General features: G+C 33.6%; 1 protein-coding gene across 1 annotated transcript in view; it reads right to left on the bottom strand.

Annotated features, from left to right (window-relative positions):
• CSTF3 (cleavage stimulation factor subunit 3) overlaps positions 1–14143 on the bottom strand; it is a 65093-nt gene that overhangs the window by 10596 nt on the left and 40354 nt on the right. Inside the window, exons 4-14 of the mRNA XM_033121151.1 lie at positions 10331–10363; positions 9833–9930; positions 8297–8363; positions 8180–8214; positions 7968–8094; positions 5724–5801; positions 4783–4945; positions 2796–2905; positions 2315–2431; positions 1974–2048; positions 331–474 (exon numbers count right to left, since the gene is read on the bottom strand). Of these exons, the coding sequence (XP_032977042.1) occupies positions 331–474; positions 1974–2048; positions 2315–2431; positions 2796–2905; positions 4783–4945; positions 5724–5801; positions 7968–8094; positions 8180–8214; positions 8297–8363; positions 9833–9930; positions 10331–10363 (1047 nt within the window). The remainder of the gene's footprint in view (positions 1–330; positions 475–1973; positions 2049–2314; positions 2432–2795; positions 2906–4782; positions 4946–5723; positions 5802–7967; positions 8095–8179; positions 8215–8296; positions 8364–9832; positions 9931–10330; positions 10364–14143) is intronic.

The following is a 14143-nucleotide window of genomic DNA, read 5'->3' as shown; positions in this document are numbered from 1 at the left end:
ATTTCCATGAAATGTCAACAAGATATTCAAAAGAATATTAAAACTAACACCTAAATATGACAAAGGTACATTAAAAATTAAAATGGAAATTAAAATCATGTTAAGTAAAAATTGCTGAGCTGAAAACCATTCAGAAATATGGAGTTTAATAAAGTATAAATTAGCAGGCAGTGGGGATTTGGATGATGCTCCATGTAACTGTACAGATACACTTAGACTTCCCTTATGATATGAGCAATTAAAGCTTAGTGATAGAAACCAGAACTATCTTTCTTTTAATCAATATATCTCAGATGAAGAAAATTATTGTAACTTATATTTCAGTACTACCTTACTACAGTAATACTCCATGAGTGCTGCAGTAACATAGACATGGTGTCGGGTTCTGGTATCTTCTCTTGCTTTTTTAAATATCATTCTTCCAGATTTGATACCTTCTGCTCTTCTTGCAAATTTCATATACTGGATATATACCTATGGAAAAAAAAAAAGCATTTGTTTTCTGTAAATTAGCAGAATTCAATCCCTGTAGCATCTAGTACAGGCTCACCTTATTCCTATAGTAATATGTTTTCTGTATAAGAAAGCAATCTTGACTACCCAATAAATCAGAAGTAATATTATAGATATTGCACTATTTAAATCCACAAGCAAATCTGTTCCGGTATTAAAGATGTATGTAAATTAATTTTAAAAAACTGATATAATTCACCTACCACAAAATTCACCCTTTAAAGCATACACTTAATTAAAAGGTTTTTTAGTATATTGACAAGGTTGTGCAATCATCAACCCTATTTAATTCCAGATCTTGCAAATTAAATTTTAAGGAGGGAATAAGAGTGCAACTGTGGGAAAACACTCCATTAATATTCATTATCCAATACCTAGAAAACTCAAGTTTTGATCTAATACAAACATGTTTAGTAATATACGTTTAACTTCACATTTTCCTGGTTTATTGCTTTAAAAGTCCACTACTCTATTTTTCAGAGACCATACAATGTAACTTTATTGATAATTATTTATGAGCCATTTTATACTCAGCATCTATGGAGTGCCCAACACATGAAGAGTATGCAGTATTTGTTCAATGAATAAACATCTCTGGATGAGAACTAGGGTGATTATGAGCAGGGTCCTGATTTGCACAATTTTGATGATGTCAAACTATGTTGCCCAATTTTGACCAATGGATGGATAAGTTAATGAACTATGAGTTCCTTGAGGAAAGGAACTTTATCTAATACGTCATTATACTGTTGGAATGTAGCATAGTGCATAGCACAGAGTGGTTTGCTAAACGAATTTAAGAATGATTAATAAATGCCAGCAATTAAAGCAGTGTGGAATGCCAATATAAACAAGCAAAAAGGCAGTACAGCTGGAGCTGACTGCAGGAGAGGGTCTAGCGCCCCATGCATGGGCCTATCCCCTTACCCTCCTACTGAAAGAGCTCCAATGCAGTTTTACGGAAACTCAGGGCTTTGAAAAGCACTATTACAGAGCAGAATTCAGGACAAAGTGAGTTCCTATTCAATCTCTCCACAAGATGTTGGTTTCTCCTGCCTCCATTTATTTAAAAATAAATATCTATTAAGCAACAATTATGTGGCATAAATGACTTCACACCATGATCACAGGAAAGTGTTAGACAGAGAAAGCCCCACTGTAGCTGTTACATACAGCTGCGTTAAAAAAAAAAAAAATGATCGAGCAGAAAACAGATCAGTAATTGCCAGGGGCTGGGAGAGAGGAAGGGTTCACTACAAAGGGGTCATATGAGAGAATTTTGGAGAGTCATCGAAGTGTTTTCTATCTTAATTGATGATGATCCCATGACTCAGTGTTACTGGTGAAGATTCATAGAACTACACAATATAAACAGATAATTTTACTGTACATAAATAATTCTTTTTGTTTTTGTTAAAGCAGATTGCAAAGGTGGAAAAGAAATCTGTAAAGTTACTCACCAAGGTGGGGTCAATATCCTCAATTGCCAGGAGTCTGTTATATATACTGTGAACTTTCTCATACTTCATGCGACTCTAAGGTGGTAGAAAAGAAGTGGGTATAAATATATACTCTAAACAAACAGGATTTGAGCTCTGAGGAATCCAGTGTCTACACCCCCCAATGGCACCTGTTTTGAGCATAAATATATAATGACCGAGCTGAGGGCTAATAAGTGCTCATTTTGCAACATCTCTGTCTATCAAAAACAATATGCTTGGCAAAGAGGCAGCCAGAAAGAAAATTCAGTCTTGCAGTAAAAAAATCCAATTATAAGAAAGTTCGAAATACTTTTACTCACCTCTTCATAATCTGCATATGCAAAATAAAGAAGCATATTCTTCTTTAATAAAGTGCTTATGGCTCTTTCATATATATTAGCAGCTTCATCACTAAATAATTTGGCATTATTCATATCCTAGGAGAGAAAAAAAGTAAAGCTCACTCTCAATAATTTTAATATAGCTGAAACAGAATAAAATACACACTCATTATATATACACATATGGACACATATGCATTTCTGGATTCTAAAAATATTCCAAAGACAACTTCTATTATTTTAACAGAAGAATCATAAAGTACTCTAAATGATTCATCACTTTAATGCATTAAAAAACTGCCATTATACTTTAATTCTGACTAAAGAAGTCTAATCATACAGAGTTTCGCTAAGACTCACTGATATAAAGTTTTCAACATTTACTCTTTACTACCAAACGTCAATGTAATATTTTTAGCACATTTACCATAACCATGAAAAGACCAAAGGGAATACTCACCCCCTTCTCTGCGAGCAGTTTACTTGACTGCTCAAGATACTGGGCAGCTTCATACCAAATATCAGGGTGATGGCCCAGCACAAGTAGGCACTGTTCATAAGCAAACATAACTAAGGGAAGACAGTCACAACATTCAATTAAAATAAATATTATTTATGAAACTATCAATACAAGCATCACAACCAAATTATTAGGCTAAGACAGGGCACTCAATAATGAATGACAATTAGAAATAAAAAGCTTTAGTGATTTCTGGCACCATCATCCACCCAAGCCCCATCCACACATCATTTATTAACTTAATATTTATTGAGCAACAATATGCGAAGAATGTGAAAGACACTATGAATACGCCAGTGAATAAGACTTCCTATACTCAAGAAGTCTGCAGTACATTGAAAAGAGCAACATTAAGAGAGCAATTATAAAAAGTAATAAGTATTGTGATGAGGAAAGTACAGCGTACTCTTGAAACTTACAGCAGCAGGACTTAACATAGTTTAGGGACTCAAGAAAGGCTTCACTAAGGAATTGACATCTAAAGCGAAACCTGAAGAAGGGATAGAAGCTGGTCAGATGAGAGAGTAAATGGAGTGCAAGAAGAACAAGAGTAGATACAAAAATGGTGTAGGCAAAAAAACAAAACAAAACAAATAAAACGAAACAAAACAAAACCCCATTATTTGCAAAGGCCAACAGGTGAGAGAGAAAAGCAAGACTGAGGGATTTTTGAAAGGTCCAAATTCTAGTTCTGGCAGTGGCGGAGTAGTTTGTATAGGATTAACTCTCCTGAAAATAATATTCATAAGCTAAAAAAAAAAAAAAAAAAAAAGCAACTATTTAAAGGCACTGGAGAATGACCAAAAGAAACAGAAACCAGAGAAGACAGAGCCCTTACAAAATCAGAACCACATTGGGTGAGATCAATATTTAACATGGATTTTCCCCTCAAGGGCATACAGTTCTGGGATAACTAGTACTCAAATCAAATGCTGAAGTCTTACTGGCTTGAGATAAGTAATATAGATTTCTGGGCTATGACAGCAACTGGAAATTAAGGGGAAAATCCCCTAAAAGAGAGAGCCACAGAAAGTGGAGCCTGAAAATCATTAGCTAACCCCCAGAATATACATAGATAGGAAAGAATACAAAGAACCCAAGCTGAAAGCAAAGTTGGAAGTCTGAAAGAGCTGAATAGGTATCTCACCAGCTGCCCACTGCAATGGAGACCAAGTTTGGAATTTGAATCCCATCAAGTTAGAGGGTGTGGGTAAATACCGTGTCCTTCCCCTTTTGTTTTAGGAGTAAAGAGCATGTCCTGGGACTAAGAGATTTACCCTAAGATTAAGGGCAAAACTAAAACAACTTAGCAGTGTAAAACCAAGTCATCAAAAGGTCTAGGTGATCTGCCAGTAATTTAACTCCCTGCTAAAATAAAACTCAACATTCTTTAGAGGAAGATAACAAAATCCAGTTTTTACACTGTATCACCTGTACATCTGTACAAGAAAAATTTTAATGTTTATACTGTGACAAAACAGGAAAATGTTACTCATAGTCAAGAAAAAAAGAAACCAACCCCATGATGGCTCAGATGTTGGAATTAGCAGACGACAATTTTATAACTACTGTTATAAATATGTTCAAGTATATAAAGAAAAAGATGGTAATCGACATGGAATTGCAACAGAGAAAGGAAACTATAAAAAAGGAGCTGTAAAAAATATAAAAATTTCTAGAATGGAAATTTATAGAACTGAAAAGTAAAATATCTAAAATGAAGAATTCACTAGATGGGCTTAACATTGGATTGGATATGATAAAACAAAGGTTAGTGAACCTGGAGACAGAGCTATAGAAATTACTGAATCTGAAGAACGTAGGAGAGAAAAAGATGGGGTAAAGAACAATCTTGGTAACCTAGGGGATAGTATCAAGTGACCTAACATATATGTAACTGGAGCTCCAGGAGGGTTAATCTTATTACCTCTTTTTGTTATAAGAGTCTGATCTTCTGTACGAAGAGGGTTGCTCTTTTCCCACTGTATGTATTTCTTCCACATGTCCACCTGCTGAGCTTCTTGCGGAGTATTCTGAGGAGGCACTGAGGGTGCATTGCGGTCCAAACCTTTCATCACTGTCTCATATTCCTAGACAAGCATTTAGAATTCTGTGGTGAGCATAGGAACAACTCAGATATACAGGATGGAGTTGATCAGTTTGGAATACTTTGTTCAAATGCCTATTGCTTCCAAATACCGCTTTGTTAATATAATCTAAAAACTATTTAAGAGCAGGGAGAAAGATAACAGACGATTACCTACTCAAGAACAGGTTATCAGGACTGGGTGACTAGAGTACCCCTGGGCCCTCTCTATCGGTGATCTAGGAGGTCACTCTCTAGGACAAAGGAGTTGACATATCAACAAGACAGATGATCCAGTGGCATCATTACTACCATCTTCAGAGAAACCATCTGTCTTTTAAAATTTCAATAGTTTATATTACTAGGCTATTTTCCTAACTTCTCACAGTGTCAATGAATAAAGAGGTATGCACACATGAGAAAAATCTGTTTTTGAGAACTCTGTTTTTAGACCACAGAATAGTACAGCATTCAGATATGTATGAGCAAATAGGAGGGAAAATAAGAACTACTTCATAATTCTAGTTAGAACCTTGTCCCTATGACCTGTTTTAATATTTAAAAAAAATAATTTCTTCCAAACTTGATTTATTTTATTTTGTCCTTTAACATGTCTGTAAAGAGGTATTTCACTTCAACAATATCATCTTCTCATACAATGCAACTGTCATTAGTTAAGATTGCTAATAACTGAAAATATTGAGTAATACCAGAGAATGCTCTTCTGCAAACATCATACTCATAACAATCATTAAAATAAGTGGCCTGATAGAATTTCATACCTTTGCTACACGCCTAGCATTCATGTAATCTCTACTCCGATCTTCGATCATTTTTTTAGCTAAATGAATATTGATACCCTAATAAAAAACAAAGGAAAAGGTATATTATCTTTAAATTCAGTATATTTTTTATTAGCACAATACAGTTAATTTATTCATTTACTAAGTTACTTTAAATTTAAATTCTTTACTTTAAAAGATTGTTTTGGAGAAAACAGTAAGTCACCACAAGATGGCCACGGGCACGGGGTTTTGAAAATTAATCTGGGGAACGTAATCAATAATGTTGTAAAGATTTTGTAGGGTATCGATAGACACATGTCCCATTTGGGAGACCATCTCAGGGAAGATGTAGATGCCTGATCACTGCACTGTACACCTGAAGCTGAACAATAATGAATGCCAACTATAATATTATATATATATATACATATATATATATATATATGTATATATATATATATGTATGTATACATTTACAAGAGGCGGAGTACAGCATTGGGAGTGGAGATAGTGGAAATGGGATGGCTCGGTGCGATGTTAGAGAGAGAGTGGCTAGGAGGAGGGGGGTCCACAGTGTGAGGGATATAAATGATAAACATCTAAGCAAAAAAAAAAAACAAACTCATAGACACAGACAATAGTTTAGTGGTTACCAGAAGGTAAGGGGGGTGGGGGGTGGAAGATGGGGGTAAGGGGGATCAAATGTATGGGGATGGAAGGAGAACTGACTTTGGGTGGTGAACGCACAGTGTGATTTATAGATGATGTGATACAGAATTGTACACCTGAAATCTATGTAATTTTACTAACAATTGTCACCCCAATAAAAAAAAAAATAAATAAATAAATTTAAAAAAACGGGAAAAAAAAGATTGTTTTGGTTAGTAAAACAAAGGTTCAATCACATTATATGCTTCAGAGATCAAGGAAGATGTGCTTATGTCTGTTACAAACTGGCAGTGTATTTCCATATATCAGGAATTTCTAAAGATAGGGAATGATTTGGAAAGCATCAATTATTTCATATAAAATTCTACTAATAAATAATAATGTTCAGATTCATCTGGGTGAATAGCCATGACTTAGCTCTAAAAGCCCTTTTTTAACTAGGTCTGCATGACTTGAAAAATTAGTGTTAGCAAGGAGACATAAACATTATCACTCGTGTCTAGCAGTTCTCAAAGAGTGGGATTCCTGATCCCCAAGACCCTTTTGGGGGTGAGAGGATGGTCCATGAGATCAAAACAATTTTCATATAGTACTAAGACATTATTTGCCTGACTTACAAATATACTTGGAATTTTTCAGAAGCTACATGATGTTCAGCATCATAGCAGATGGAATTTAGAAGCAGATATGAAAATCTAGCTGTCCTCTATTAACCTAGATACTAAAGAAATTTGCAAAACTACAAAACAATGTCACTCTTCTCACTAAATTTTTTCTTGTTTTGGCAAATACAGTTTGTTTTAATGCTATTTATGTTAAAATGTAAGACATTTACTATTGTAAACTTCAAATGAATTTTTAAAAATCTTAAAATTTCTCAGTTTTAACTCCAACATGCTAAATTTGATACATAAAACCCTTATTAAAATTAAAAGTTCTTTGTGGTTTTCAATAATTTTTAAAATCTGAAGACCAAAAGTTTTGAGAACCACTGCTCATGCCTACGAGGGAATGGTTTCAATATTCTACTTAGTTCTTCCAAATCACAGTACATATGAGGAATTTTCTTTTAGTGGTAGAGCTTATTTAGCATGTATATTTACTTATTAGCTCACTTGGTTAAAGCACACCAATGAGACAAAAATCTTGGATTGCAGCTCCATATATCACAAATGCAAGCCAATAATCTTATCACTGTAACTAGGTGATAGAGATGTATTGTAACTGATTATTACTACTGAAAAGCAATTCTAAAAAGCTATCATTTCATAAGAGATCAATGGCAATGTGTGTGTATGATTGTGTGGGTATGGCTTGGCATTGAATAAAAATGGTTTTGTAAGAATTATAATTCTCCCAGAGTATTCTCTGAGAAATAACCAACAGCAATATGAGACGCTCAAAACCTTGCAAAAACATTAGGAATGGTTCTTTTATTACAATCAATTTAAAAACATACATGTGGAGCACTGATATTCAGCTACCTAGCTACCTGATGCAAGAAATCCACAAATCTACAACACATAAAAGTAAAAATGGCTTTGTTATAATAACCATTCTGGTCCAATTTACCTCTTCATACTTGTTATAGTCTCTCCAGAGTTGTTCAATGTTGATCATTGGGTTAACACAACCCCGTTGATAAACCCTTCGAACAGCTGTTATTCTCTGATTTTCTGCATAAGATCCAACAGCTTCCCTGGTGTTGGATAAGACATGCCATCAATCATATTATAGCTAAACCAACTGTTCACACTGAAAAAACAACCTATAAAAATACTTACACGCCTTTTAAGAAATTGATGTAATCCACCCAGATCTAAGAAATAAAATAGTGTTAGTATCTTTCTTGATATTTTCAAATTTTTTTAGTGTATATATTTAAATATTTTTAACTCTACCTGATAAGACATAATTTCCATTCCAATTTTATCCAGTGCAAAATCATATGCTTGAGCCATTTTTTCTCTGAAATAAATGTGAAAGATGTTTTTTTTAAATTGTATTTATTAAAATGTATCTATAACTAAAACAATCATGACATCTGATCATATGATCAGAATAGCATTTAAACTTTTTGTGTATATAAACAAAAATGTAAAGACATCTTTGCAAGAATATAAAGTAATTCTTTTGTGGTTAGCTTGTCAATGTCATTAATGTATATACCGTATTTTGCCATGTATAATGTGCTCCCTGTATAAGGTGCACCCACATTTTTGGCCCAACCTTTCAGGGAAAAAATCTTTCACTTTAATTTTTTAATTCAAATTTTTATTTGTTTACATTTACGTATTTTTTTTTTGTATTATAAAGGAATTTAAGCATTTATTTTTTTAACATATTATGGTACAATAAATTTTATGCAAAAATAATTACAAAACACAAGAACAAATATGAAGTACAAGAAACTGTATGTACTGGTAACAAATTTACAATATTTACGCATCATAGAAGGCCAAGAACTCTTCGTAGTTGCAAGCTTGTCATAAATTCAACAAAACCAATTATTGTGTTCCAGAGTATCATTTTGTATATGAATACCATTATTGATTTCTAGAGTTACACTTTTAACTCATAAGCATAAATAAAAGAATTTAAAACCTTTATATAGATACGGAATTAGTACTACCCATGTAAAATGTGCATCCTTATTTTTCCCTCAAAAATTTGGGGAAAAAAGTGCACATTGTACACGGCAAAATATGGTACTTTCTTTTCTTTACCTACTGCTTGTTAGCTTATCAACAATAAGGCCCAGGTTTTACTTATCTTTATATCCTTTAAACTGCCTAATCTTATATAGCAGAGCAATATGTGGAAATATCTGGTTTAAGGAGGTTAAGTTACATCTAAAGATATATCAGCTCTGAAGTAAAATTCAGAGAGAAAGAACTTCCTCTTTACTATAAGACAATAAAGGATAATGAGAAAAAGAAAAAAATTCTAGTTATAGAAATAACTAGCCTGCTTGTTATATACACAAATAGTATTTGAGACGGTCCATTATTTAGATTCAGCAAACATAGATGGGTGGGTATGTCATAGTGGCGAGATCAGCTACACTACAATAGAGTTGTCAAAGGTGCCCTGGAATACTTAAGTAGCACATAGCATCATAACCTGCCAAGGGTAGTGCCATGCCGAGTAATATGCTTCTTATTAAGTTTGACAAGCCTGTCAACAAAGTGATTCCGTGTGGCAAATGTTCAGTTTTTCAATCATAGAAGAGGGGCTTGGATGATTCAACTCTACAGAATAAGACTAACGCCAGTGGCTCTTTTGAAGCATTTTTTCCAAGATTACTGACTTCTCAGAGAATTCCAACTTTTTAAATCCTTAAGTCTCTTTCCATAGAGTTCAGAGAAGGTGTGAGTTACTGTGGGATTGACTGTGCCTGGGGATGACTTGCATTTTAAGATCCTGATTTAACTTACTTGTAACTTGGAAGTTTGCCCTTGGTTTCTCGGACATATGAAAGATAACACTTCCATAAATCAATGTGCAAAACCTTCATAAGGCATCTCTGAAATAGCTATAAACAAAAGAAAATATTATCAGAACGCACAGGTTAAATTTCACATGTACATGGGTGAAATGGAACACTAAAAAAACAAATTCAGCTCCTTTCATGAATTTATCCTCTTGCAAATAAATGGCAAATAACAACTTCCTATTTTTAGATAATCAAAATCATTCTGATGATTTTGGTCAGTAGAATATAATCACTTTCTTTTCCAAAATTTTTATTATGACCATTTTCTAGCATACCAAAAAGTTGAATAAGTACAATGAACTCCTACATAAATCACTACATAGGTTCAATAATTATTAACATTTTACTATATTTGCCTTACATTGGGTAAGTCCTACATTGGGTAAGTCCTAAGTTAAGCGTCAGCATAAAATTCAAAGTATATTTTAATAGGACTCACCTTTTCAACCTTGTCATAATTTTTAGCTTTAATCTGAAGAGAAATAGAAAAACATAGCATTAATATTTTTTCTAAAATAAAATACTACCTCAATTTTTTGACTAATCTTGCAAACTCATCTTTATACTTTATTAATTCTACCTTTCAAAAATAGCAAATAGAAGTTTGAACCCAAGATGAATATATGCATTGTAAATAAGCCTTACGTAAATCGATCCTATATGAATAGATTTTCAAACTTTGAAACTTTGTGAATTTAAAATTTTGTAGGATAGTCAACAAGATAAATACAGACATACAAGGCATAGGAGGGCAGAAAAAAATTTGTTAATTTGGACTATACATAAATTGTAGTCACCCAGGCAAACTACTGTATTCCACTGGGGCTACCAGTGAAGAAAACATGCATAGTCTATCCAAGTTCTCATAGAGCTTACAATTTTATGGAGAAAGTAAGTGCCAAGATGGTGGACGTACAGAATGCTATGGGAGCATTTAGGCGGAGCATAAAACATAGACTTAAGGAGTTGCAAAAGATTTCCTGAATAAAGATAAGATGTTAAGGATGAAGTGTTATACTGGTAAAGGGAGGAGTTATTCCAGGCAGGAAGAATAGTATGTGCAAAGACAAAAGTTAATTATTACATTTCCTTTTTTTGAATATTTTCATCAGATGGTAAGTAGGATTAGGTGCTCAATTGTGATATATCAGCAGATCTTTGTTTCGCCCTAATAGGTGAATAATTTGGCTTGTGGTCCTTTTCTCTCAGTAGTATATATAAATTTGTCCAGTTTTCAGGCTTCAGATGCTGCAGATAACTCTGATGAGTCTTTTGCTGAAAACTTGCTTTTGCTGGAATTTGTAGGATTGTCCCCTTGATCTGCAGAATTCATAAATTTTCACAGGATAGCCCTAAATATATATAGGTCTTTGCTCTTTGAGGCAGTTTAGTCAAAGCTCTGGAATTAGACCTCTTGGGTTCACATTCTGAGTATCCACTTAACCTCTTTTTTCTTGATCTGCATAAGGAGGATAATAATACCTATTTTGTAGGCTGTTATAAGGCCTCAATTAGTTAATGTGAAGTCATTAGGACACTGCCTGGCAGAGTGAGCACTTATAAGTGGCATTTGTTATTATGAACACAAATTCTACCTGGAACTCATCATGTCCTTTGAAGCCAGACTTAACAATTTTTTAAAAATTATTGCCTCTGCCATCTGTTCCCTTTTTTCCTTTTAGAACTCCTATTATACATATTAGGTCTCCTTATTCTATCCTCAAAATCTATTATTTTTACCCTTTCTTTGAACTTTTGCTCTAGGTTTAAAAATATTTTTCCACTAGATTCTCTAGGCTGTTAATTTAAGTCTCCATGTCACCATTCTCCTCCATTTGACCTATTGCCATGGTTGGTTCAAAACTAATGGTTTTGGCTCCAGAGATTTTTTTAATACTGCACTTTCAGTCTTGCTGTGTTCATACAATTTGTTCAGGTTATTGTCTCTCCTGAAGCAGTTCTATTTTTTGGGGGGGCCTATCCCGACAGTTGTACATTCTTTCTTGTTGCTGGATCCTTAGCTGTGCAGTTTTTTTTTTTTTTTTCCTGTCTATTCACTGAAGCTGAGTGTTGGCAGGCCTAGAGTAGCAGGTGTAGACAGCAAATAGGCTGTTGGTAGTCTTCCGACAAAAAACCAGCAAGAAATCTTTGCTCAAGAGTAGGGAGGACTCGGCCTGGCTGATGTCCACATTCTTCTAGGGTGGAAAGGCAGTTGAGGTGTTCCAAGTATTTGTATGGGTCAGTTTCTTCTTGCCCTAGGTTCTCCACCAGCCCTCTTCTTTGAGACAGCCATAAAACCTCAGGTTTCCCTGCATCCAGCTGCTTGGCTCAGTAGAGGCAAGTAGGTTGAGCGTGGGAGTGAAGAAAGATGAGTTCAAGTCACCAGCTTCCCAAATGCAATAACAGATTATATACAGTTCTTACAATAGGACAGGAAAACCAAAACTACTCATTGAGAAAATTGGCAAAGAATATGAATAAGTGATTCCCAGAAGAGAAAATGCTAATGGTTAAAAATAATATGGCAACACGTACAAACTTACAAAATGGGGGAAAAATAATTTTTGTTTTTATACCAATGTCATTTTATACCAATCAGAATGGTAAAAGCTTAAAAGGTATTAATACTACTGAAGCAATAAGTAAAAGGAATTTCACACATTGCTGGAAGAAATATGAATTGTAATGGCCTTTATGGAAAGCCATTGGCAAAAGCTATTCAAATAAAAAATACTTATCTTTTGACCCAGCAATTCCACTTCTGGAATCTACACCATAGAAATAAAAACCCAGGATATAAAAGTGCTTGTACCAAATTATTTACTGTAAACTTTCCAGCAGCAAAAAGTTAAAGTAAATGTACACCAATAGAAAAATGGCTTAATAAATTATGGTGCATCCACATCATGGAATATTCTATACCCATATGAAATTAATTAGGATTGTAACAGGTAATTTGGGGAAATTTCCGTAAGATTTTATTGAATGAAAGAAGATAAAAACATATACAGTATATATGTATAATATAGGCAATTTTTGTAAAATAATGAGCAAAAACAAATCTTATTTGTATATATGTATGTTTTTATGAGCATGGAGAAAATATGGGATATACACTAAGTTGTTAATATAGTTATGATGGGCAGAGTTCTATGAGTGGAGGAAGAAATAAAGAAAAAAAAGACTGTACTTCATGTATTTCATTTATACATTTCAATAAAAATTTTGTCTATATATGTGTTAAGAAATATAAGCCAAAATATTTTTACATTTCTTTGCTACACCAATTGGTCCTACATTTTGGATTCATCAATTATTTGCTTCAATTGGTATTGGTTCAACACATATGGAGAAAGATACTTTGGATTAACATAGAAAGACCCTGACCTTGAATACATGGCCACGGATTGTCATTTATTAATTCAACCAATATTCTTTGATAGTCCCATTATAGAGCCTATACTGGTAGGATTCCCAGGGCAGCTATAATCTCATTATTTTAAATATCATGAAAGTTTTTCAAACTATCAACCTGCTTTGGAGAAGCAGTGCGATAAAATTAAAAGAATTTGATTACCTTGTATCAACTACTGAATCTCTCCCAGCATCAGTGTTTGTTCCCATTTATAAAACGAGAATAACTACTACAAATGATTTTTCAAGGATTGAAAAGAAAACAAAGCATCTAGACATTCCAGGTGCTCATAAATCATACCAATTAACAAAATTATGAACCAAAAGAGTATAAACTTTTCATTACATCTTCTCTAAATAGAGCTATGTAAATCAAACAGCCAGCAAGAGCAATGTTATTATAATTGGCCCCATTAGAGAAAAGCAAAGGTTACCCTGCAGGTCATATTCAAATTCAATTATTGGTGAAGCTAGCGAAAGAACAGGTGAACACCCTTCCTTTGGTTACCCTACTACTACTCCATTTTTCTTCTTTAAAAATTATCCGAGATACTGTTTATTAGTATTTATGTGAAAACATCTTAAGTTAAATATTCTTAAATATATTTAGCACAGTTATGTTTACACAAGAATCTACTTGATAACCAAAGCTTGGTTTAAATTTTAAAAATAAAGAAAAATTCTTGATACTGCTTTGAATTTTGTTTTGACATCAGAAACTCTCTAGTCTATCATTAACCAATCCAAAAGGCTCCATTTAAAGCTTTTTACATACATACACATAATTTTGGAAAGCATACTAGAACTTACTCATATCTATCTACTAAAAGTAATGTTA

The sequence above is a fragment of the Rhinolophus ferrumequinum genome, chromosome 11 (genome assembly GCF_004115265.2).
Source record: "Rhinolophus ferrumequinum isolate MPI-CBG mRhiFer1 chromosome 11, mRhiFer1_v1.p, whole genome shotgun sequence".
Lineage (NCBI taxonomy): Eukaryota > Metazoa > Chordata > Mammalia > Chiroptera > Rhinolophidae > Rhinolophus > Rhinolophus ferrumequinum.
This window is presented reverse-complemented; position numbering and strand designations above follow the sequence as displayed.